Source organism: Hirundo rustica, chromosome 7, assembly GCF_015227805.2.
Source record: "Hirundo rustica isolate bHirRus1 chromosome 7, bHirRus1.pri.v3, whole genome shotgun sequence".
Lineage (NCBI taxonomy): Eukaryota > Metazoa > Chordata > Aves > Passeriformes > Hirundinidae > Hirundo > Hirundo rustica.
Window position 1 is genome coordinate 36202470 of NC_053456.1, and position 24260 is coordinate 36226729.

The 24260-nt window shown below is 43.1% G+C and overlaps 1 protein-coding gene across 9 annotated transcripts in view; it reads left to right on the forward strand.

Moving 5' to 3' along the window:
- Window positions 1-24260, forward strand: part of AGAP1 (ArfGAP with GTPase domain, ankyrin repeat and PH domain 1) — a 305411-nt gene that overhangs the window by 117746 nt on the left and 163405 nt on the right. For all 9 annotated transcript variants that reach the window (XM_040068863.2, XM_040068857.2, XM_040068859.2 and 6 more), the window contains 2 exons: window positions 1834-1968; window positions 18322-18449. In XM_040068863.2, the coding sequence (XP_039924797.1) occupies window positions 1834-1968; window positions 18322-18449 (263 nt within the window). The remainder of the gene's footprint in view (window positions 1-1833; window positions 1969-18321; window positions 18450-24260) is intronic.

The window sequence follows — 24260 nt, forward strand, 5'->3', positions numbered from 1 at the left end:
AAACACAGCTTTTTGTCTATGTTTGAGAGTGAAATAAAATACATGAAATGCGTAAGTACGCTTGTTAAAATACATATTTGAAATATACCTTTCATATCATAGAATCCCAGAATGGTTTGGGATGCAGAGCACCTTAAAGCACATCTAATTCCATGTGCCATGGGCAGGGACACCTTCCACTAGCCCTGGTTGCTTCAAGCACCCTCCAGCCTGGACTTCTTGGTTTTGTGAGGTATTCTTGGAAGAAGATGTGAAATGAAATCTTTCTCAAAATATTAACACTGGCCCAGTGCTTCCAGATGTTCTCCCCTGGCTTCCAAAGCCAACTCAGTGTCCCAGCCTGAGCCCCCTTGGACAAGGAGGCAAACTTTGGGAAGTGTGCTGTTCTGGAGCTGAACCCCATCAGTTCCTTTCTGGTTAAATGTTGTCAGCGCCCTCTGCTGATAAGAAATCGGCTCCTACTTTTCCTGATTTCTGCTTTATTTTTGTTAATTGGATCTGATGAGAACATCGTTGACAGCATCAGTCCTGCCTGGGGCAGAGCCTCAAATACAGCATTGCAAGAGGCATTGATTCCATGTTTAGGTTCAGGTGATGCTTTTTTTCCCCAAAGAACAAATCTGTTTTGCTGCTGTGAGCAGCTGCAGATTTTAAGGAGGGCTTTCTGGGCAGCTGTAAATGCTGAAATTAGTGCCTGTTGTAGAATCTCAGAATGGTTTGGGCTGAAAGGAACCTTGGAGATCATCCAGTGCCACCCCCTGCCATGGGCAGGGACACCTTCCGCTAGCCCAGGTTGCTCCAAGCCCTGTCCAACCTGGCCTGGAACACTTCCAGGGATGGGGAGGAAGAGAAACACAATAGTCCTGGGGACAAAAAAAAAGTACCTTTTCAAGATCTGTTAATAAGATTATCACCTCAAATAGTATCACCTTTGTATACAGAGTTCGTCACTATGATGGAGTAGCAAGAAAGAAGCTTCTCCTTTGTCTGTTCTGGTATAAGGTTTTTTCAGCTCCTCTGGATAAGCTCTAGAAATTTCTGATTTTCATGAAAAGAAGCTCTTGGAGAGAATTACCAAGTATGATTGTTTAGGAAAAATACAATTTCTATCAGCTTTGCAGTATGTTCTCACAACATCTCTGGTTGTCTTTACAGCAAAGTCTGAGAAAGTAATTTATAATTAAGTTCTATTTCTTGAAAATACATCATATTTACTATTTCACTCTCTACAGTCACTGATATTTACAGAGGCCTAGAATCCATTTGACATGTTTGTACTAATCACCCACTTGTTTCCTTAAATATATTTTACATCAGAGCTCATGTTCTTTCATGTGATTGTGGGATGGGTTTTTTTTGGTTTTTTTTTTTTTGGCAACAACTGAGCTCAATATATGTATTTAAGGAAAGCAAAAAGCATTGGAGGTTTTCCCTCTGGCTTTTAGAATCAGTGTACTGGTAGTTTTAATAAGGAACCGTAAATCAGAGTGATGTGCACCCTGTTTCATGGTTTGTATTTTAACTCACTGCTTGGGTATTGGTCAGTATGAGAGGAGCTGGCCTGAAGCTGCACCAGAGGAGGTTCAGGTTGGATATTAGGGAAAATTTTCTCGCTGAAAGGGTTATCAAGCTTTGGAACCATCCCTGGAAGTGCTCAAAAACCACGTGGATGTGGCACTTGAGGACACGGGCTAGTGGTGACTGTAGGATGATGTTAACACCCAGTGATCCCAGGGGTCTTTACCAGTTTCCACGACCCTCCTGTGACTCTGAATCCCAAGCTGGTGTTTCCAAGTGACCTCTAATGGGTATTTTCCCCCTGTCGTTACGCAGATGCTATCAGCTCCACCAACCCCCGTGTCATCGACGATGCCAGAGCCAGGAAATTGTCCAATGACCTCAAGAGGTGCACTTACTATGAGACCTGTGCCACCTACGGGCTCAACGTGGAGAGAGTCTTCCATGACGGTACAGCTGCCTTCTTTCATCCAGCACATCGCTCCATCCTCTAGCTCTCCTTTCTAAGCAATGACCCATCTGGGATAGCTCAGATATTTGCCTGCTCAGTTAAAGAAAATGCTGATTTTTAGGCGTTTTTGTTGTGTTTTCTAAGATGCCTCCTTAACTTGAACGCACCACATATGCAATGATGTGTTTGCCACCAGCACCTTTAGTCGTAAGCATCTTTAGCTATTTTTAGTCCTGATTTAATTTTCAGGTTTTTTTGGTGCTTGCTTTATTTCAGCAACATTTTCTTTGGTTTGGTTTTAGCCCTTGTGGAGAGGCTGAGGGGCTGTTTGTGCAGAGTAGCTGAAAATGCAATGTTCGAGTACCGTAGTGTGCGTGGGGTGTTAAAATTTGAGAGATAGCTTGGATGTTGGGAAGGAGTTGTTCCTGGGAGGGTGAGGAGGCCCTGGCACAGGGTGCCCAGAGAAGCTGTGGCTGCCCCTGGATCCCTGGAAGTGTCCCAAGCCAGGTTGGACATTGGGGCTTGGAACAGCCTGGGATAGTGGAAGGTGTCCCTGCCCCAGAGCAGGGGTGGGACAGGGTAAGCTTTAAGCTCTTTTCCAACCCAACCCATTCTGGGATTCTTGGAGACTCCTGTGCAGGGGTTTTGATTCTTGTGGGTCCCTCCCAGAGCAGTTTATTCTGTGATTTCCATCCATGATTCTGGAGTTGTATGAGATGGGATTTGTGCCCCCTCTAGTGGAATTTCAGCCAAGTGTCCTGGGGCTTGGCTGGCTTCCCTTCTCACCGGGCTCCACTCATGGCTGAGTGTGTCAGCCCCTCATCGCAGCAGTTTTCTGTGTCTAAAAGCCTTCTAAATTGAGTTTTAATGCTTCTCAGAGCTCCTTAGTTCTGGGGTTTTTTGTTGCCGTTGCAAAGTCCTGCTCTGCCCGTGCTTACGTGAGGCAGTGTCACATCAGCACCTTGCAATGTGGTGTGAAAAGACACTTCAAATTAAAAAAAAAAGGGGGAAATTCCAGATTTTTGCATGGAATAAAAAGGCAATACATCCTAATGTTTGCGTTGGAGAAAAAATAAATTTGTTGTAATTTTTACATGGGGGAAAAAATAGTCAAAACATTGTATGCTTTACGTGGAAAATACTGACGTGCCCCCCTTTTCTACCCATGCTGTTGGTCAGATTTCGCAGAGGAGCATTTGAAGCTGCATCTTCTTGATTTGCTCCCTGTTTTCTCCTGAGCTAGTTGCAAAAATTACTGTTTTGACTGCCTAGATTTTCTATATTGATTAGGAGATTCAAAGAGCCATTAGGGGGTTTTGTTAGCACATTTATTTTTGAGTGTTGGCTATAGTTAGATTGTTAATTATATATTCCAAGTCCTGGTGTTTGTGGCTCTGTCTACAGCCTCCTTCTTGTTTGTTTGGTTTTGGTTTTGGTTTTTTTTTTTCCTTTCTCAGAGATTTTGAGAGAATTCTCTTGGCACAAAGCTGGTGTCATACACTTGTAAGCTTTAGGAGGCTCATTTGTTCTCTCCCTGGTCGTTAGAAAAAGTTGACAGGGATCATGTGTTTTAAGAAATATCAGGGTGTTGTTTTACCCCCATGGCAGCCAACCAACTCTTTAATATTTGCCAGCTAATAGGATTAGAAATGCTTCTGTATGAATGGTTTACACTTGCCAGACACGTCTGGGACCGAATCCAATTCCTGATAATTTTTGCTGTTTATTTCAGCAGGAAACAAAGCAACTTCTTAACCCCAGTAAATGAGGGGGTGTGAATGAGCTGTGCAAGCTGTTAATAGGGAGCACTTGATTAAATATCCCTTGGTTTGTGCTGCTCTGGGGGGTTCAGGTTCAGCGTAGCTTTAATAATTTTTAGTGGCTTCTTCAGAGGGTTCACATTAGTTAGGCAACCTGGCAGGGAACAAGATGAGCTTTAATGTCCCTTCCAATCTAAACCATTCTGGAATCCTCTGATAGTAAAAAAACCAAAACAATTTCCACCTGAGGATGTTACAGCCCACAGACTTTTCTTCCACACACATTTAATGGGTTTTGACACCAGTTCCTGGATTGGGCTACTTTGTTTGCAAGCCTTTTTTAAAATCTGTTTTCTTGGTTTTGTGTTGTGCCTTGCTGTGATGTAGAGCTGCCTTTTGGAGGAAGAAATTGGAAATGGCATTGTAGAGCCTTTTGGTCCTTCATTGCACACACTTTAGAAATTAAATTTCTAATTTGTCCCCTGCAAGCACCTACTGAACTTAGTGGTCATCTGTTATGATTCTTCTGTGATAACTCATTTCCCATTTTCACCACAGCTGAGTGGTGAAATAATTTAACTTGAATGATTATTGTTATGAAAATGCTACTTTATTCTCGAGTTAAATCTGAATACCTCGTTTCCAACGCTTCATTACAGCTGATAAGCTCACTATTGATTGTAACAGATGGAATCACTTTGGTTGGAAAAGACCCTTAAGATTATCAAGTCCATTGGCTCATATTTTGTAAGAGGAATGCTGAGTAAAGGGAAAGGCAAAATCCTCCTTCACGTTCTGCTATGTTAAAGGCTGTTTTTTAACCTTCCATCATGTCCCACTGAGATTTAACCTTATGTACAGTTGGGAGTTAAAACCTGAATTTCAGGCTGAGATAAAAAAAGAGAAGTTCCATGTTTCAAGGGTTTAGCTTAGTAATGTGCCCAATGATAGAGGATAATATATCCTTTATTATTTTTTGGTATTTTGAATAGTTGAACGAGGGAATTGCATTTTAAAAATTAGATAAACGCTAATAAGATCCATTTTGCTTCATATTCCCAATTAAGAATTAAAGACCTTTCCCCCCCTTGCTTATCAGAACGGATTCTATCAATGACATTGGAAATGATTATATTAATACTTCTTGTCAGCATAGTATTGTAATGACTGTGTACTGCCCCAGGATGCCTTTTTAATGGTTTTAGCCTTCTTGAATTAGCTTGATGTACCATTAATGCATGAGAATTGCTTTTATTTCTGTTCACGGTGTATTCATAACTACACATCTTGCCTTGCTTTACGTTCGGATTTTCCCTGACCCATTTAACTGTGGGCCACCTGAGTCTCTGACGCCACAAAGGAACAAATGTTCAAATATTTAGAGGATAAGATTTTATTCCCACAGGGCGTGAAACAACAGGGTTTGTCTCCGTAGCTTAGCAGTTCAACCCAAGGTTGTTTTACCTCATCTAGATGTCTGTAACACCTAGATCTTGATCTAAAAGTGCCCAAAATAACACTAAATCTGTGAGTATTGAGGCAGGAGTTGCAGATACGTGATGGCAGAGGCCGCTGCTGCCTCACAATTTGCACTTTGCTCTGGTGCTGTGCTGCTGCCAGTGTTTTTGGATGCTTTGTTTGCAAATTAACTAACATTTTATTAAGGAATGTGTCTGCTCTGTGTAAAAAATCTACCAGAAGTATTTTATTTCCAGATCCAAATCTTATTTCCCATGTGGTGTTGAACAGAGGCGTGTAAAAGGCGAACTTGGAAGCACCATTTCTCCGTTAAGGGATGGGAGATGACAAATTAATCCCGGTGCAGCCGATTGAGGGGAAGGGCTGTCACGTGCCATCAGCATTATCAAGGCAGCTTTTATAGATGTGTTTTCATTAGGAAATGTTAATCAGCCTAATGGGAAGTAAATAAAAGGGAAGTAAATCGGTCCCATCCTGACAGCTGTTTTGGGAAGATCCCACGTTCACTCTGGCACTGGATGCGGCCTGAGGGATTCTCTGCTTGGGAAGCTGGGCTGGGATGGTGGCGACCCCGGTGCAGGGCAGATTGAGGCAGAGGTTTGGTTCCTTTGGCTCCGGGAATTCCATGGAATTCTTGGATTTCAGCTGAGGCCTGCGGGAACGTGGCATCAGCGCTGATGTGCTTCTCGGAGCGCTCAGGCTGGTCACACACGGCCTGCATCAGCCTGCTGACTCTCTGGCAGGCCCCTATGCTCCAAAACCGCTGGGAAATCAATATTTCGGCTGCTTGCATGGTTGTGTTTCCCTGGTTTGTTTGGGTTTTTTTTTTTTAATGAGAAAGTAACACGAGGGGGTCAGTTTCTTTTCCCCGATATTATGGCTTAGCCTGCATCAACAAACGCCCAAGCTCCCGTTCATCTGAAGTTGTTTCAGTTTTAAGTTCGTTTTAAGACCTTGATTTTAACGTAAAATTCGCATTTTGATCCTAGTCCACGTTCCGTTTCCCCGGGAGTAACGGAGCGCGGCGGGAGCGGCCGCCAGGGGGCGCCGGAGCCGCGGCGTGAGGGGCTCGTGAGGGGCTCGTGAGGGGCTCGTGATGGCGGCGGCCGCGCGCTGCCCCTCGGGGCTTTGTGTCAACGCCGCGCCCGGACAATCGAGCGCTCCGGCCGCCGAAATCGGCTGGGAAGAAAAAAATATAAACACACAAATCTGGTCACCCTCGTCTCGTGAAATCTTTGTTTTATTCCGAGCTTACTTCAGCTTTGCTCTTGCTCATGCTTTTGTCCTTACACTTACTTTACCCTTTTTGCCTGCCTGTAACTCCTACAGGCCATTAATAAATGAGAAGGTTTCGTTTGGAAACAACCACTTCACTCCTTTCTTTTTTTTTTTTTTTTTTTTTTTTTTGGTGGCTGTTTTTTGTTTGCACAAATGTTTCTTCTTCCAGGTAATCTTGCAGCGCCATTCCTGTATATGACAGGTTCTGGTGGTGTAACTCAGACTGCGCCTTGTTGTAGGAAGGCCCAGTGTTAGCAAGCAGGAATAAATAAACCGATATCCGAAATTTATATATAACATAGGCATGAATTAAGCAGGGCTTGGCAAAACAGGCGTGATGAAGCCTTCATCCTGGGGAGCAGTTGGTGTCCGTAGGATTGGGCTGGAAAATGGATCCAAGTCCTTGGATTTATATTTTGACTGATTACCAGATTTCACTCTTTACACATTACAGTTCAAGATATTTTTTTTTCTGTTGTCTCCGAGGAGTTACGAGGTGTCTGTGCAGTTCCCCTCATGCTTGGTGCTGTCCAGTGACGCTGCCGTGCCTTTTGGTGGGCACAGACTTCACCTTCTTGCCAAATCTTTTGTGAAATTTGCAGCGACTTTGCGGGTTTTGGGGCTTTTGAGACTGGTACTGCTCTATCAACCCCTGGATCCACAAATGTGTGAAGGAAAGAAAAGCAATCTTCCTGTGACTTGTCTGCATCCATCTTCTCATGTTTGGAGTTAAATAATGGGATGAGGAGCTGTAGTCCAGGGTGTGGAATTTCAGAAGTGCTACAATGAGCTCAGAGGAATCGAATGATGTAATGCCCGTAAAAGTTCCAGGGACCTGATTTTGATTTTAGCTCCGCTGTGTCATTCGGTAGGTGACTTGTAGAAAACCATAATCTCTTGCAGAACTTTTCATGTGACTTTTAATTTTATAGCGGTTATTTTATGGCACTTTAAGTCTTAATAAGAAGCGTATGCAATAAGGCAGGTTACTTAAACCTAGAGCAGAGCTGCTGATTTTATGCAATAGGTGACAGCTGTTAATTTTTTTTGTGAGTATAATAAATGCAAGACCTATTTCAACATAGACAAATTCATAGACAAACCAGATCATTGATAAATCTCAGCAAAATGCAAAAGAATTCAGGTTTCAGTAGTGACAATTCAGAATTAGTCCAGTAAAGTCATATTCTCTAACTGAAATCCTGGGGCAGGAGACAAGTTGGTTGTTAGGGGTGAATTGCCTTTTTTTAATTTTACAGTAGACATGAGAGTAAGAGGCAGAACCAGTCTGTGACAGACTCGTGTGTGTTGAGCTTGGGAGATAAAGTGTTATAGACACATTTGTGAAGTGTCTGGCAAGCAAGCAGGAATTGTTTTCACTTAAAGCAGAAACAGAAGCGAAAAATCTTGGAAGAAGGAGGAAGCTTAAAAATTCCTTAATTTTCAAATCTCTGCTGTTCTCAGTAAAGACATCAGGAAACGCAGAACAGAGATAAGCCATAAGTAAACGTTGTCATGCTGCAGTTCCTGGTGGGGCTGGTGGCAGAAGCTGAGAAGAGCAGTGACAATTTCTGGGATTCCTTTTGGGCCACATGACCTGAACAGCAAACCGATGGCACAGCACAGCTGCTAGCAGGGCTCAGTCAGGGCTGTGTCCAGAGGGGAGGGTTTAAAAACAGATAAAGTGAAATACTGCTTGGTGATACCTGTTAGAGCAGGGATTCTTTAACAGCTGCAAAATGATGCTGCAGAGGAGCTGACCAAAAGGTTAGATGAGGGCCGGGAAGGGCCTCAGCAGAGCGTGACCTCCACCAAGTGCCAGTTTATTTTGCTTTATTACAGCCAGAACCTTTTTCTTCCTCATCTGCTTTATTTCCAAGTGTTCTGTGTAAACTGTGCCTCGGTTGCTGCATTTTGGGGGATGCTCTGCCTTGCCTAGCTTATCTTTTTCTCTCTTCCTACTGCTGTGCTCTTTGTTACGCTTCTGTGATTATGGTTTGATCATTTAATCTGACTTTTTCTTCTTAATTTTTTATTGACAAATCTTAAAGCCCATTCACCTCGTCTGCTGCTTTATGCCCTGTACAGCTTCTCCAGCAAGCCTTCTCATACAGAGGGCAACATGAAATGTCTAAAGTTAGATATATATATATATATTTAAGTATCCTCAATTCATCTTCCCTTGGCCATTGGTTTTAACTGTCCTTTGTGGATTTTTCTTTAAATTTGCTTGGAAAAAAAATGGCTTTGTTGGCTTAATATTGATGAATGGAAGATTGAGAGATAACCCATGAGATGTGTTGTCTGAAGACAGAAAGGGAAGGGAAGATGCCCTTTCTGTAACTTCATTCTGTTCTGGGTGTGTTTAGGAACATTTATTAAAGGGAAGATCCCGCCTTGCCCCTTTATAATGAAGAGATGCTTTTGTCTGAGCTATCAAACGTTTAAAACCGGTGTAATAAACATAATCCTTTTGTAACTTGCTCTGTTGTATAACAAACACATTTTCAACATCAAAGTTGATTATTAGCATAGCTGGTTCCTCAAAAGCCATTTCCGAAACGCATTGCAAATCGTTGCCTTTCAGCTAATCCGTATGCATATGCAAATCCCATTGAGCTGTTTGCTTGGCCTGGATTAGTATCATGAATTCAGCCTTTAAAAGCCTCCCTGGATTCATGGGGGTTGTGCGTGGAGCAAGGCACAATGGTGGCATTCCCTCGGAATTCCTGCACCAACAAACTTCCAGCGCTGCTGCTGAGTTTATGAGATGCGTTTTTCCTTCCTCCTTCTCTATAAAGCAGAGAATCTTTAATTGTGTATAATGAATTTTGAAATTGAGGTGGTGCTGCACAGGGCAACTTGTGCCCACCAAAGCTGGAATTTCTCCCCTTCCCTCTTAAAAGAAAAGCATTTGCACCGATCGTTTTGTGTGATTTTCATCAGATGTCGGTGCAAAGTGAAATTCATCTGTAAGCTCCTCCTTTCATTTCAGTTTCTGTTATTGGCCACTCCTAAACATCGAGACTGTTGTTCTCTGCATCAGAACCTTTCTTTTCTTACTGGAGTTGTGTGTGAGGCAGACGCAGAGAGGTCAGGTTGTGCCTTCTCTGCTGCAGGATCTGGTCAATATTTTGTGGAAAAGAGAGAATCCAGCACAACGTCATATTGTGCAGCTTAAGAGATGAGTCTGGAGAACACAGAGCTACTTTTTGAACAACGTCTCTGTGTATTTTGGTAATTTCTTTAGCTTGGTCTTTCCAGGGGTACCAGTCTGGGATCCATGTGGACTTGTTTCAGCAAGGCACACTGCATTTTGGTGAGAAAGTAAGCTAAAATCAGGAAGGAAAATTAGTTGGCAGGTGGATGGGACTGCGTGGGCCGCCTCAGTTATGAAAATCATCCCAAATATTAAATGTGAACACAGGGGCTCTACAGGTTTCATTAGGAGATTAGGAAAACAGAGGGACTCATGCATCTCGATGTGGCACTTGGGGATGTGGTTAGTGGTGGCTGTGGCAGTGCTGGGGTGCTTCTAGGACTGGGTGATTCTAGAGGGCTTTTCCAGCCTGTATGATCCTGTGATTCCTGATGGGTCCCCTGACAGTCTCCATGTGTGACTTCACTTCATTATCTGCTGATAATTGGTCACAGTTTGCTGTTGTTTGGTTTTCTTTGATGTTTTTCTCTTTTTTTTTTCCGGCTGCTTGTAGCCCTGGACTGAAAGTTCCCTGCAACTTTCAAAACTTCAAGTTAAATTTGTCGTAGATAACCAGGGTGTTCCAAAACATTGAATAAATTCTAACTCTAACAGAAGACATTTTCTGGAACACGTTGGTCATCTGTGACAAGTGCATTACCTCAGCAGCCTCTGTGGAGTGCTGACTTATCACCTTTAGTTCAAGAATTATTATAAAGCTGGTAAAAATTATAAGATGACTAAAAACTGAATAGTTTTGTTAATAAATGTGTGAATGTAGGTTCCTTTCAGTTTCACCACAAGATCCTGCTGTGTCAGGTAACTTCTGCACTGTCTCGCCTTTGAAGAGGCTTTCAGAGCTGCAGAACCAATTTTAAATTAAGGCAGAAGTTTGTTTTTCTTCAAGCTCTATCTGCATTTAATGAAGGAACATTATTGGCAGATGCTGAAGAAATATTTTTTCCCATAGAAAATTGGATTTGGGGCATAAAACTTGTTAATGTTAATAAAGACAGGTCATTACTGGTCTCAAGTCAGATATGCAAACTGCAGGAGATGGAGTGCTGCTGGTAGCACTTCTGCTGCTGCTACTTTTGGGTGAAAAAAGCCCTGGTGAGGAGTAAATCAGCTGGAGTTGAGCGCATGTACAATCGCCTCGCTCGCATCATTTATGCCCCTCCTGATGCCTGACGCACTCGCTTGTGTCTTAGGCCTGGTAATTTACAGTCTCCCGGAAAGGTATGTTTAGATTTAAGCTGTGCAATAGTGTAACTAATGAGAAATAGAGAGGAATTTATAGCTCTTAGTGATTGATTGGCCAAGTACCTTGACATTAATTGAAATCTGAGGACTCCCAGCTGTCTTTCAGTTTAAAAAAAAAAAAAAAGGAAAAAAAAAAAAGTGGTTTTGGACAAGTGAAACTATTGCTTTGTAGTATTTGGGAAGTACTTTTTGTGTTCACTGAGAGCATGGTTGGGATGAAAAGGTGGGATTTCCTAAAGAATGAAACGGCTATTCCCTAATCACCTGCAGGCACCATCACTCAGCGTCCGCTTTTACAATTCCAGTGTGACTCAGTTGTTTTTCCCTGGGATTTTGGCCCCAAGTCCATCTGGAAATTTGACTGTAGAGTCAGCACTTTAGCGGAGGCACTCAGGCCTCTGTTGTGTGACAAATTGCCTGGATAAATACTTGGTGTTAATCTCTTGCTGAATAACGCCGTTTAACCGGTCATTTCCACGGAGAGCACGCAGCTTCTCCTCTGCTGTCATCCTCTAAATGCACCATTCTTGCTGGAGCTTAGTCTTGTAAAAATGTCTACATTTTCCCATTAAGCGCTTAAAAAGTAATAAAACTAAAGCCATTAGCCTTCACTCGTCAGATCTGTATCAAGAGAAATATTCTTGGGCGCCATAAATCTGATCAAGTGTTCGACATTTATATCATTCGACTTCATTCTCTGGAAATGGACCTTTGGAGGTAAATTGCATTAAGTAGGGCAGTTTAAATTTTTAATACAATCTTATTGTAACTGTTAGCAAATGATTAAAGTGCAAAGGGGGGGCTTATGTGTTTTGGGAGATTTATGTGAAATGCTCTATGATGCTTCTGCTCTGGCAGGGAACTGCTTTTGTGACAGCTGGATGTGCATAAACCCACAAACCCAAAGGATTTTTGGCCTTTAGTGGTGGAGGAGATGACTTCTTATCTGCTGCTGGATTTCTGAAGGGAGTTTTGAGAGAGGATTTATTCCACCTGCACTGAAGCAGTGATGTTGGTAACACAAAGCTTAGCTCTTCTTCAGCAGGCCTCTGTGTGCCTGAGAGGTGGATTTTGGTGGCTCACTGGGACACGAGCTCATGGGCTGAGGTGGTTTATTTAATCTTATTTTGGTCCTTGGTTTGAGGGAGGCTTTTCTTTAAAGTACAGAACATTCTCCAGCTTGAGTTTGATGAACAGCATAGATAAGCTTAGACTGCTTTAGAAGCAATGATGTGTTAATGCCCCTTTCTTTGGTGTTGCTGTAGTAAACCTGATTGCTCCTTTTGAGGAGAATACTCACATCTTGAGGAATAATATCTGTGAATAATTAATGTGAAAAAAGTGATATTTGTTCCAAAGCATTAGGTGACTATAACTTTTTTCTTAGATATCCCATCAGTCATGGCCCTTGTTTTGGAGCCAGCTGTGCCCTATCTGGCTGTAGCTATGTGATCCCACAGTGTGGTTGCACCTGTGACTTCAGACTTGGGGTTGTTAGGTAACAATTTTGTGTCATATTGGCAGTTGAAAAAAAAAAATCATTGATTATTCTGGGTTTTTTGGTCAGCTTTTTTTTTTAAGGCAAGTTAATAGAACTATCTGGATGAGACACAAGTTAAGTTGAATTTGATTTAGTAAATGTGATTAGTTCATTTCTTTCTAGAGGGTTGATTGCATCTGAGATGCACTAACATAGCTAGCAGTTTTCTATCACTTTGTGTCCTTTTCTGTGCTCAGTAGTGAGCTCACTGGGTGTGCATGAATCTTCAGAAAGCAGAAATGTTCTCTATCAAAGCAGTCCTTTGGTAGTGTCTGCCCCACAACGGGCTTTCCATTAAGCTGCTTCAAAATGGGAGTAGATTACTCACTAAGATGGTAAAATCCTGAAGCATCATACGATTTTCTGTTACTTAAATCTATGTTTTGATATGAATAAAAAGTGATTCTATGTTTTGACCTAAAATTAAATACATACAACAATGTTATCCTTAAGAATGCTATTTTTACAGAGTAATTAACAACTCATTTGCTTCCTTTATGGACATTTTACAATACGTATCATTTGACAACATTCTCTTTGAACCTTTGACTTTTTTCCTTGTTTCAACATTTTTTAACCTTTGCAATTTAAAGTCATAACTCTGTGCAGGATGTAGCAGGATTTACGCCTCGATTCTGCCCTTGTGGAGAGCTCAGCAGAGCTCCATGGGGTACTGGTGAGGTAAATCCATGTGTAGAGGAGTTCACCTGGGTGTCTGACACAATGTTCCCCATAAATCCTCGACTCATGTGCTTCTGCTTGCAGACAGTTCAAGCAGTGGAGAAAACACAGGTTTATTTTTTAAATTGCTTCAGGTGCCAGATTGTTTCAAGTGGATTTATTGGTATATATGCTTGCCTAGTCTTGGCAGGCAGTGATTTGCATGGAAGTTGGGAATAAATGATGTGCAGTGTTAATTAGAGTTACCTGTGGAGGAAAAAAAAGTATATGTTGGCATTGATTAAAGATATTTAATACCAAATCTGATTTACAGCTGTTTTTTCATATCTTGTAAGACAAGGTTTATGAAGCAAAGATTTGTTAACCAAGCACTTTGTCCTGTAAAACTTGCTAGTGCTTTTGGTGCCTTGCACTACAGATTTATTATCTTTTTGGTCAATTTGACTTATCTTTTTTGGTCATCAAGGTTTCTCCCAGGAAGTTCCACCACAGGCTGTCAGGGCATGGAGGGGGTTTGTGCTCAGTGCATAGCAGGAGCTCCTCTCTCCTGGTGTGACTTTACAGTGGCACTGCTTCTTCAGGGCAAAGTAACTTCAGACATTTCTGGCTGCACATGGCCAGGAATTTGCTGGATAAATTGCCATTTCCAAACTCCAACATAAGAACTGTCCAGCACTCATTTCTTTGTTACATCTGAAAAGTGGGATGCCAACCTCTCCTTTTAAACGGAGAAATATAAAGGTTGTTTAGCCTACAAAATGGATTGAATTTAAAATAACAGGCACAGTGGCCTTAATAGTGGCTACTTACATTAATGTTTCCCATTTGGAAGTGTTTGTGGTTAGGGCTTGCTCTGGTAGTTATTACTGCCTCTTCTGTAATATGTAATTGTGGAATAAATTTGCTTTTATTGAACCCTTACTTACTCTGTAAAGATGGAATATTAAGCTAAAAGGCAGCTGCTGTAAAAATGTTAAGATATATCTTAACTTGTTAAAAAAACACTTGTGTTTTTTAAGGTGAAAGCAAATACTTGCTGACACAAAACTCCCAATTTTGTACCTTTTCCCCCTAGTAGTCAAAACAGGTATTTATTTAAACAAATGTTTATCCCTGCTGATGTTTTTCACTCAGCCATCAGCATTCCAGCTTTAACTGAAAACCGTTTTCTGTCTGTCCATCAGAGAAGGAAAATTTCCTGTATTCCCATCTTTTGCACAAGTGGCAGCTTTTAACTGAACCTGCTGTTTACTCATTCTTGGATGTGCAGAGGGAGATGAATGGTCTTACACAGGTTTTTATGAGAAATCAGTTTTGATTTAAATTAGTGGTAATTGGAAAAGAGTGTTTGTATCTCCTGAAATGCGCAGCACCCCTGTGCTGTGATCACTGAGAAGAGAAATGGCACCAGATGTTACGGATCTCGTATGCCTCCAGTCTTCCCTTTTCATATTCCAAGCTTTCCTTAGTTAAAGCAAAGAGCACAGGAATAACTGTATTCCCTGCCTACTGGGAATGAAAAGCGGTCAGACTGTTGGTACCTTTGGGTGTTTTCCAGGATCCATCTCAGGAGCAGGGAGAAATCAGGTCTCAGCCTAGATGAGACCTTCCACTCGTCTCTTGGGTGCTGCAGAGCGTTCTCAATTTTCCGAGATGTGGGGCTGGATCAGACTCTCACCTTGTGCCTTGAACTTCTCCTAGGGAGTATTTTCCCCTCATGTCTCTGCCTTTACTGTCCTTGGATGGAGCTGTGCTGATGAGGTTGAGGAGGAGTTAACATGTGAAACAGCCCTTTGATCCAGGGCAAGACCACTCTGTCAGGGCAGCTCCGCTGGCACCAGCGTTCCTGGTGGGGGGGAGCTCCCAAACGGAGCACCAAGGGGGGAGTGGGTTTGTTATGGAGGCACAGCCCTGCTCCTCCCACGAGGGAATTCAGTCCTCTGCTCGTCACCCCTGAGAGCAGAACGGGAGAGCTTTGCCTGGGGAAAATGAGGGTGTGCTCACATTTTTCCATCAGAAAACACGGTGGTTTGCACGGAGATCCGCAGAGCTGGAGCGTGGAAATGTCGATGTGCGGCTCCAAGCTCTCCTGCTCAGGGCTCCCTGAGAGCCATGGCCGGGAGGGAGCGGGAGATGCTGAGGAATGAGTGGGTTTTGACTAACAAAACAGAGCATTGGAGATGAAAGTGGCGGGAGGTTGGAAGGTTAATTTTGTTGTGGTGCGCCAGGTCAGGCATGGAAGAAGAGGCATTCAAGCCAAGAGCTTTCCCTCCCAACTCGGAGCGGGAATTTCACATGCTTTTCATTATCAATGCCTTCCAGCAGAATACAACTCCCAGTCATTCTGGCTCGTGGAATTAAATTTAAATGTATTAAAAAAAAAAGCGGCAGTCCCCCTCCCCCAACTAAATATTTGTTCTCCTTGTTTACAACTTTAAGTATCCGTGGCATATCTCTGTTTATTTGCAGAAGAGTTTTTCACTTTGCACATGAATTTTGTTTAGCTTTTCATACTACTGATACGTTGCAATAAAATCTGTCCCAAATTGATAACTTGAGTGCAGACAATTCAAATGATTTTTTAAAAGAGTTGAAATGCTTCTCACTCCCTGGATTATTTTTGTTACCTGCCATAGATTAAGTTGGTATTCATTTGTTTTATAAATATTTTTAGAGAGTATTAAATTCAAATACTGTGTTCAGAAGCAGCTTGGGAATGAGATAGAACCTGAAGGCTTGGGACAAATATTTCTGCTTTCTTGAATTTTTTATTCACTTTTTAGAATATTGTTGTTGTGCTGGAGTGAGGAGCTAAGAAATTTGAGGTGAAGAAGGGTCTATGTTGACCCCACCTGTGTCCAGTTTGGGGCCCACAGCATAACGATGTGGAGTTGCTGGAGTGTTCACCTGAGAGGAGAAGGCTCCAGGGAGAGCTCAGAGCCCCTTCCAGGGCCTGAAGGGGCTCCAGGAGAGCTGGAGAGGGACTGGGGACAAGGGAGGGAGGGACAGGACACAGGGAATGGCTTCCCACTGCCAGAGGGCAGGGATGGATGGGATATTGTGAAGGAATCGTTCCCTGGGAGGGTGGGCAGGCCCTGGCACAGGGTGCCCAGAGAAGCTGTGGCTGGACAGGGATTGGAGCAGCGTGGTGCTTTGCTCATGTTCAGGTTGTGTGTCTGAGCCGACGAGTTCTGACTGTCTCAGGTTTCTTTCCCTGTTCCTTCCCCTTCCTTGCCCACACTGTGCTGTGTGTCGATGTGATGTTACCAAACACCCCTGAACTCACACTCAAAGGGAGAGGTAAATATTTTCCTTGGCTAATTATCTGTCCCATGTGAGAGCAGGAGCTTTTGCAGATGAGGTAGTTCTCATTCATGTGTGGTTTTTGTTCCGTTTTGGTCTTAATTTAGGTCTTTACCACATACCATGAAGACAAATCCATGTGCATATGTTAAGATCTGACCTTTGGTTTGCTCTCTTCGCTCACTAATGTGTTTTAAAATATTTTAATATATGGCTTCCCAGGCTCCAGATCGATAACCCAATGGGTCTGAAATGACAGAGTGCTAAGATATTCCCCTTTAATTTAAACATGATTAGCTGATGAAGGTTATGATCAATATGCTAGGGGAAGATAAATTAATTGATATCATCCTTTCATGATGATAAGAGGCCTATTGGAGGTGGGATGTAACTAATGAAGCTGCTTCTTCATATATATGAGCCATTCTTTATACAATGTATTCTCACTAAATCATGGTTATGCCATCATTCATTTACATAAAAAACATAAGCCACAGACCACTTTGTTATTAAAATTGCATTCATTTGAGAAGAAACTATGCTTACGCTGCCCCTGCCTGTGTTATAATGTAGTGAGGGAAAATAATCTCAGAATTTACATAATTATCTTTTTGTGTTTTCTGAACAAGACAGACTGAGTCCTGTTGCCTTAATTCCAGTGAGTTTCTGGGGGACTTTTTAAGGAGATGCCAATAAATGTCGCTGGTTTTGGTGGAGGTGTTGCAAGTGACCACAGACTCCTTGGCACAAGTTTCATGAAGTGCTTCCCTTCATGAAGAAAACTGCATGCAAGGAAGCTAAACTTAGTTAGTGGCATTTTTGATTAGCCACTACACAACTACCTGTTTCCAAGGACTAAAATTTTGATTAGTTTTTAATTTGTGACTCAAAAGGTAGCAAGAAATGTTATTTTATGTATTTATAACATAAAAAGAGCTGTTTCCAAAGGCTTTATTGGAATTAGCAGCATGAACTCAAGTTCCAGTGTGTGGTGGGATGAGTTGCTGAAGTAGTTTGACCTGTTTATATTGAAAAACTGTAGAAGAGATTTGGAAGTTGCTGCATTTCACATCAGTTCTGTTTGATCTTTTTTATTATGGGTCTTCCAAGCCATGTATAGAGATTTTATGCCTCTGATTCCTGTATCCTTTTGATAAATGCTGCTTTTCCTTCCATGCTGAAGAAAAGGTCTTAATAAATTGCAAAACAAATTAGGCATTTTTCCAGCTGTGCTACTGCTAAGGAATAAAAACTAAAATTATAAATCATGATACGGCTTTTTTCCATAAAGAAGTTCACTGGGATGTGTGGTACCACCAATCCAGGTATTTTTTCAGTAAGGGTCAGGGACCCTTTATCACTTCTGATATTCCAGTTATCTTTGGTTTGGGCTCCAAAGTGGATTGCCCTGGTGCAATGGCTGGTAAAAAAGGGAAATCCATCTTATTCCTTGGCAGCAGAGACCAGGAATCTTCTTTCTGCCAGGAGAATATCCCAAAGAAGGGAATATGTTCACTACCATGGGCTTTATCAGTGTGGTGTTATAAACACAGAGGAGACTTGGCAGAGAATTCCTGGTATTGCTTTTTGTCATTTTCTCCCCGAAGCCTCTGGTGCTCACCTGGTGGAATGAGACTTTCAGAGTCACATTCTCCTTGTGGGGAACCGAGCTGGAGTCTCCATGGAAAACCAGCACCCTTCGTCTTCTCTGTGATACACTCAATTTTTGGAGCAGGCTTTGGTGGTGGAAGCCCCGCTGTTTGTGTGTTGTTCATTCTGTGTTCCTGCCATGCCCTGCTTTCCACCTGCACTCTGCCTTACCTGCCTGAATGTTTTGTTTCCCTTCCAGTTGCCCAGAAGATCGTTTCCACCAAGAAGAAACAGCAGCTCTCAATCGGACCCTGCAAATCTCTACCCAACTCTCCGAGCCACTCCTCCGTGTGTTCTGCCCAGGTTTCTGCCGTACATATCAGCCAGGTACAGATAAAATAAATGCTTGGAAAAGGAACTGATAAGCTGCTTCTCATCTCGGGTGTCTTTCATGCCATTTCAAGTGTTCTCTTTGCTGCTCGAGAGTTATTGCAATTTTTTTAATGCTGTCAGTGATCTGTAGTTTAAAGTGATATTTTTTTTTGATTGGCTTGAGTTCGAAAAACAAAGGAGTAGAGCAGAATACTTTGGCTTTAAAGCCTGCTTGAATTGATAAGCTTGCTTTGATCATTCTCATTGATAGCCAGCAGCCTGCAGATCTGAGTAGGCTAATCATTGCAGGGTTCGCTGTGCTGTGGTTTAACATCCCCTTGCAGTGTTTTTGGTGGTTACTCTCACTCAGCTGTGCTGCTGTATCCCATTGGTTAGAGTGCTGGAATTTTACACTTGATGGTATTTTGAGAAACACGGCTAATACCGAAATTTTCCTACTTGCACAACTTCTACCCACGTGTGTTGCACCGTACCCTGTGTTTCCCTGGTGATGCCTTTCCTCAGTGTCTTTTGTTTCCTGGTGCCAGCTGATAATCTCTGGGCATGTCCGTGGTTGGGATGGATATAAACTGAACGATGCCAGATACTCACAGCCATTCTGCTGTGGGTTTCGGTCTAAACTCAATAATCTGCAGGTTATTTTGCAGTCTTGTGCCACCCACGTGAAGATTTGTTTTGACTATGAACCTTTATCCCACACAGTGCCTGCTTTTTGGCAGAAGGGAGTAACTTTTCCCACTGGGTTATAACCCTAAAGATGCAGGTGCCAGTTGAGTTCTTAAGAGTTCTCTGCTGTGAGTTAACTCTGCTTCAAGCTGAGTCCTGTTACAGCCTCAGGCTGTGTCTGTGGTTTTTGCTGATGAGCCCAAAGAGAATGCTGGAGTTCAGACCTCCCTTTTCTAAAGCAGGTGCTGAGTGAGGTGTGCTGCTCTTCAGAACAGCCCTGGCACCTTCTGGTGAAGTACAAGTTCTCACATGGGAGAGGTTCTGCCCTTTCCGGGTTTCCTCCGTCACTCTGTTTCTGACCAGTTCACAGCTGCAGATCCTTGGAACTTGCCCTCTCTGAGGGCATTTCTTGTTAATTAAGCTTTTTTTGATGAAGGACATCAATATCTGGGGGCTCACCGGTTTCCTGCCCAAGTCTAGTTTGAAGGTCAACAGCAAACACCAATTTCTAGACCAGTACCATCACCTATGCAGCAAACTTCTTGCCAGTGATAAGAGCTGTTTGGGAAAATCGAGGCAAGGTAGCTTTTGTGACAAGACTCCCTAGATTCTCTTTTAATAAAAGTGAAATAATGTTCTTTACGGCCTTTGCCGGGTGTCATAATTACCTAAAGGGGCAATTGCATCACCAGTCAAAGATGTCTCTCTTCTGAGACTGATGTCATGCCTAAAAGTAGAGGCCAGAAATGTGTTTCATGTCGTATCTCCTTTGTGCTACACTTGAAGGCAGTATGACCTTGTTTAAGGGAAGGAAGCTGAATCCTTATCCCAGACTTAAAAGAACTTTGCAACTGCAATTCCAAGTTTAAGATGATTTGGGGCAAGATTTGCCATCTCTGATCTTGGCTGGAAGACTGGCTGGTGTCTTGCCCTTTGGAACATCTCTCTTGGTGTAATGCTGTTTCTCTGAAGATTTCCTCCATGAATCAAACCCGTTATCGGTGCAGTGCCCTGCCACTTGCATTCTCCACAGGAGCAAAGGCCTTCAGAGGCAGTGGTTACACACAGCACTTCAGATAAAGTCGGATACTGTTCCATCTCTGGTTGGATCATCCTGGGGATTGAACTCCTGCAAACTCTCCAGATGACTGCAGTCAAAAGCTTAGGCTGTAGAGAAAGGAAAAAAAGAAGTTTGGAGTGTCACCTTAACCAGGCTAGTCCTTAGTGTACCTTGGGGGGAATTCTAAGGCTCAGCACCATCCAGGGCTTCTGTGGTTTCAGTCTGCCGGGCTGGACAGGGCTTGGAGCAGTCTGGTGTGGTGGAAGGTGTCCCTGCCCATGGCAGGGTGTTGGAATGAGATCAGCTTTAAGGTCCCTTCCAATCCAGACCATTCTGGGATTCTGTGAAAGGCTTGTCTGTGTGATTGGGTGCTTCTCTATCCACATGTCCAGGAGTCTGAGGTGGTGAATGCCTCAGTAAGATCCCCTTCCAGAAAATGCTCTCAGGAGTATCTGTAGTTACATATTTCCAGAGGCCTGTTCCACACAGTAACATGCTTCCTATTCCAAAGGCAAAATCCTCTTGTCTTTGTAGTAGATGCTGCTTAATTTTCCTTCTGACTTAGTTTTCAACGTATATGTCAGTCAAGGGGAAGGTTTTTCTTGAAAACCCTTGATACCCAGAGCCAACAACCCTTGCAAGTACTTCAGGTACCTCTGTTGGTTTTCAGGGTAGCACAGAATGCACGGAAAGAATTTTACTCTCAAATCCAAGGATTATCATTCGTGACCATGATGGACAGAACTTTTGTATACTCTGTCAACAAGAGGGATGGTGCAGCACTGCTTACATTCTGTCTGCTGCATTCAGCTATTCCTGTCACAGCTCACTGTCTGGCTTTTTGGAGCACTTCAAGGGGCAGACTGAGTTGTTCAGAGAGGAGGAAGTGTTGTGCAGTGGATTGGAGGCCTCTTACTGGCCACAGGGCATCTTGGAATAGGTCTTTCATTTGCTTTTTACAGGTGCAGACCAGTCACTTCTCTATCTCTGTGCTCTGCATGTCTATCCCACTTTTCATTCCCCCATTCCCCTATCCCTTGACAATCTTCCTAGGCATGATATGCTTGTCTAGTTTCAAAGAAGAATGAGTTCCGTTTTCCTTCACAAACCCCCACAGAGTCATTCCTTTTCCCTAAATTCATCCCGGTACTAGAGGAATTGCTTGTCCTTTACACCTGACGTATCAGGAAGGCAACTTTAAGATACTAACTTACAAGAACAGTGCCAATAAAAACAGTTCCAAAGGGCTGCATCCTCTGCCCAGTCCCTGGAAGTGGAGATCATCCGGTTCCCAAACCCAGGAGGCTGCTCAGCTCGGCCCCACCTTTGGTCCTCAGTGCCTGTGTGGGGGGTGGTAACCTGCTGAGGAGTCACCTGAAGCTGGGCCTGGGTTTGCACTGTTGTATAAACAGCTGGAAAATCTTCTGGCACGACAGCTGTTGCTGTTTGTGTGAAAGAATCCAGGCCCTGCTCCGGACAAACTGGCGTGCAGATTGCAGCCAGGAATTCCCAGCAGTGTGACCTTACTTGTGAACTGCAGTTTTGAAGGTAAAGATGGAAGGATTGTTTTACCAGTGATTATAAATCCTTGAAACCTGCAGTCTGTTTTCACACTGGCTCGTTTTCCTGGAATTCAGCTGTTAGGTTCTGCTGTGAGAGGAGATAGAAAATGCCTGGTCTCCATGCTTTCCTCTATGACAGAGAGACCTTACACACCCGTTGGTAAAGAAATTCTCTTTTATATCTAATCTAAATCTCCTTTGATGTGGCTTGAGTCCATTTCCTCTCCTCCTGTCCCTGTTCCCTGGAGCAGAGCCTGACCTCCCCTGGCTGTCCCCTCCTGTCAGGGAGCTGTGCAGAGCCACAAGTTCCCCCCTGAGCCTCCTTTTCTCCAGGCTGAGCCCTTTCCCAGCTCCCTCAGCCCCTCCTGGGGCTCCAGCCCCTTCCCAGCTCCGTTTCCTTCCCTGGCTATGCTCAGTGTCCATCCATGTGGGCTGCAGTGCTGTGTTTCCTTGTCAGCAGTGTCATTCTCCAAGGAGATTTGCATCACTCCTGGGAAGGGTGTGGAGCTTAACATCAACTACAAAACTGCAGCTCAGGTGTGGCTGCCACACAAGCTTGCTCCTTTCTACCTGTAGCAGATCTGTAGTGATGCATTATTTATGTTTGCGCAATGCCTCCAGACAGTTTTTATTACAACACGATAGTCCAAAGATGTAAATTAAACTAACTGAAGGCAAAGTGCAGCCAGCTTGGCCATCCATTATTTCATTGTGTGTAAGACCTGATTATTGATAAGCTTTTTGGAAATTTTCTGGAATGTCAAAACTAAAACTAAAAGAGGAATGATAATGTATTAAAGGCCACATATCACAATCCTTTTGTATTTACAGGGTTGTTTCTAAATAACCTAATATTTATCTAAAATATTTATTTAGATACCTCCCTGGGAGGGTGGGCAGGCCCTGGCACAAGGTGCCCAGAGAAGCTGTGGCTGCCCCTGGATCCCTGGAAGTGTTCCAGGCCAGGTTGGACATTGGGGCTTGGAGCAGCCTGGGACAGTGGAAGGTGTCCCTGCCTGTGGCCAGGAGTTGGAATGAGATGATGCTTCCAGCCCAAACCATTCTGTGGTTTGCAAGTGTTTCTCTGCTCGTGTTTTTCATTGTTCCAGCCAGTGGCTTATTCTGAAATCTTTATTTACAAAGTTGGAAATCCGCTGGGCTTGGTATGTGAGAAGAGAAACATTGCCTGCAGGACATCTTTTATAGAAAGTCTCTGTGTGTCTTTTGGGAATAGAATATCCAACAGTTTTGTGTTTTCCTTTAAGAGTTACTCACTCTCGGAAAGTAAATCACTTAGAAATGCAAGAGACAGCTGCAAAAAGTGTAAAATGATGCTATAAAATGATGAAGGCTTTAAAAGGTAAAATTTTAGGGAATCCTTCATGTTCTCTGTCTGGGAAGTAGGCTCTTAGGGTATACATCTGTTTATTTCAGTAAAAAAAAAAAAAAGTGGTTTCCTTGCCACCATTCTCATCTCCAACACATTCAGTGGTTTGGGAACAAGCTGCTACAGAGACAGGAAAAGCAAATATGAGGTAATTGAGGCCACTTCTTCCCAGGTTGTCCTGCTCATCTGTCCAGTGTTACCATTCCCCATTAGGACACTAAAAATGATCATTTCAATTATGTTATTTTATCTCCTTTCTTTGTACACATCTCCCAATTCTGCTATTATTTCCTCTGGCATTTGAGGATGTTGTAGGGGATCTCTTTCCAGCCCCACTGTACTTTCAGTGCCTTCACCTCTGCTCCCTGCTTTGGAAAAGCTGCAAGAAATCAGAAGAGAACTGGAACACGGAGAGGCTTCAGCTGGGTGTAAGGGATTGTCTCGTACTTTTTCATCCTGGCTGGTTGCAGCTTGAGATCCTGATCCCCAGGGAGCATGGAGGAAGTCCCATCAGGCACCTTTCTCCTCAGGAATTCTGGAAATACCTTCTTACCACGTTTCCTCACTTCGTCTAGGAAATTTGATCTCTTTAAAGATGGGCTTTCCCCCTTCTCTCTGCATCCCAAATGTTTGTTTGCCCCACAGAAGATACGTGTGAGTTCTTGCCCCTTCATCCACTGCTGCTCCTCTGCTGAGTTTTCCATCCCTAGTAGGCAGAATTTTCCCTGTTGTCCTGCCCCAGTCCCCCATCAGCACATAGAGCATCTCCTCCTTCAGTGGTGTTTTTAGTACTCGTTTATGCCATGTGCAATAAGTCCTTTTAAAGAAAAAATAAGACTTTTTTTCTTGATCACCTTTTGGTCCTTTCCATTTTGTCTGGTTTCTTCACCTTCCTGCTTCTAGGAATTTGTTACCTCTGTTCATTTATTGTTTTATAGGCTCGGTGCTTGCTGTCTTTCAGGACTATGACATAACATCACAGCTTTGGCTGCTTTGAGTAGATTGGGATGTCTTACTTAAAAGTTTTGTATCTTTGCACTGATGGCTTCAGCAAATCCTGAGCTGAACTCAGTTATCCTCATGGGTCCCTTGCAGCTCAGGAGATTCTGTGCTGCTTGGAATATGTTGGG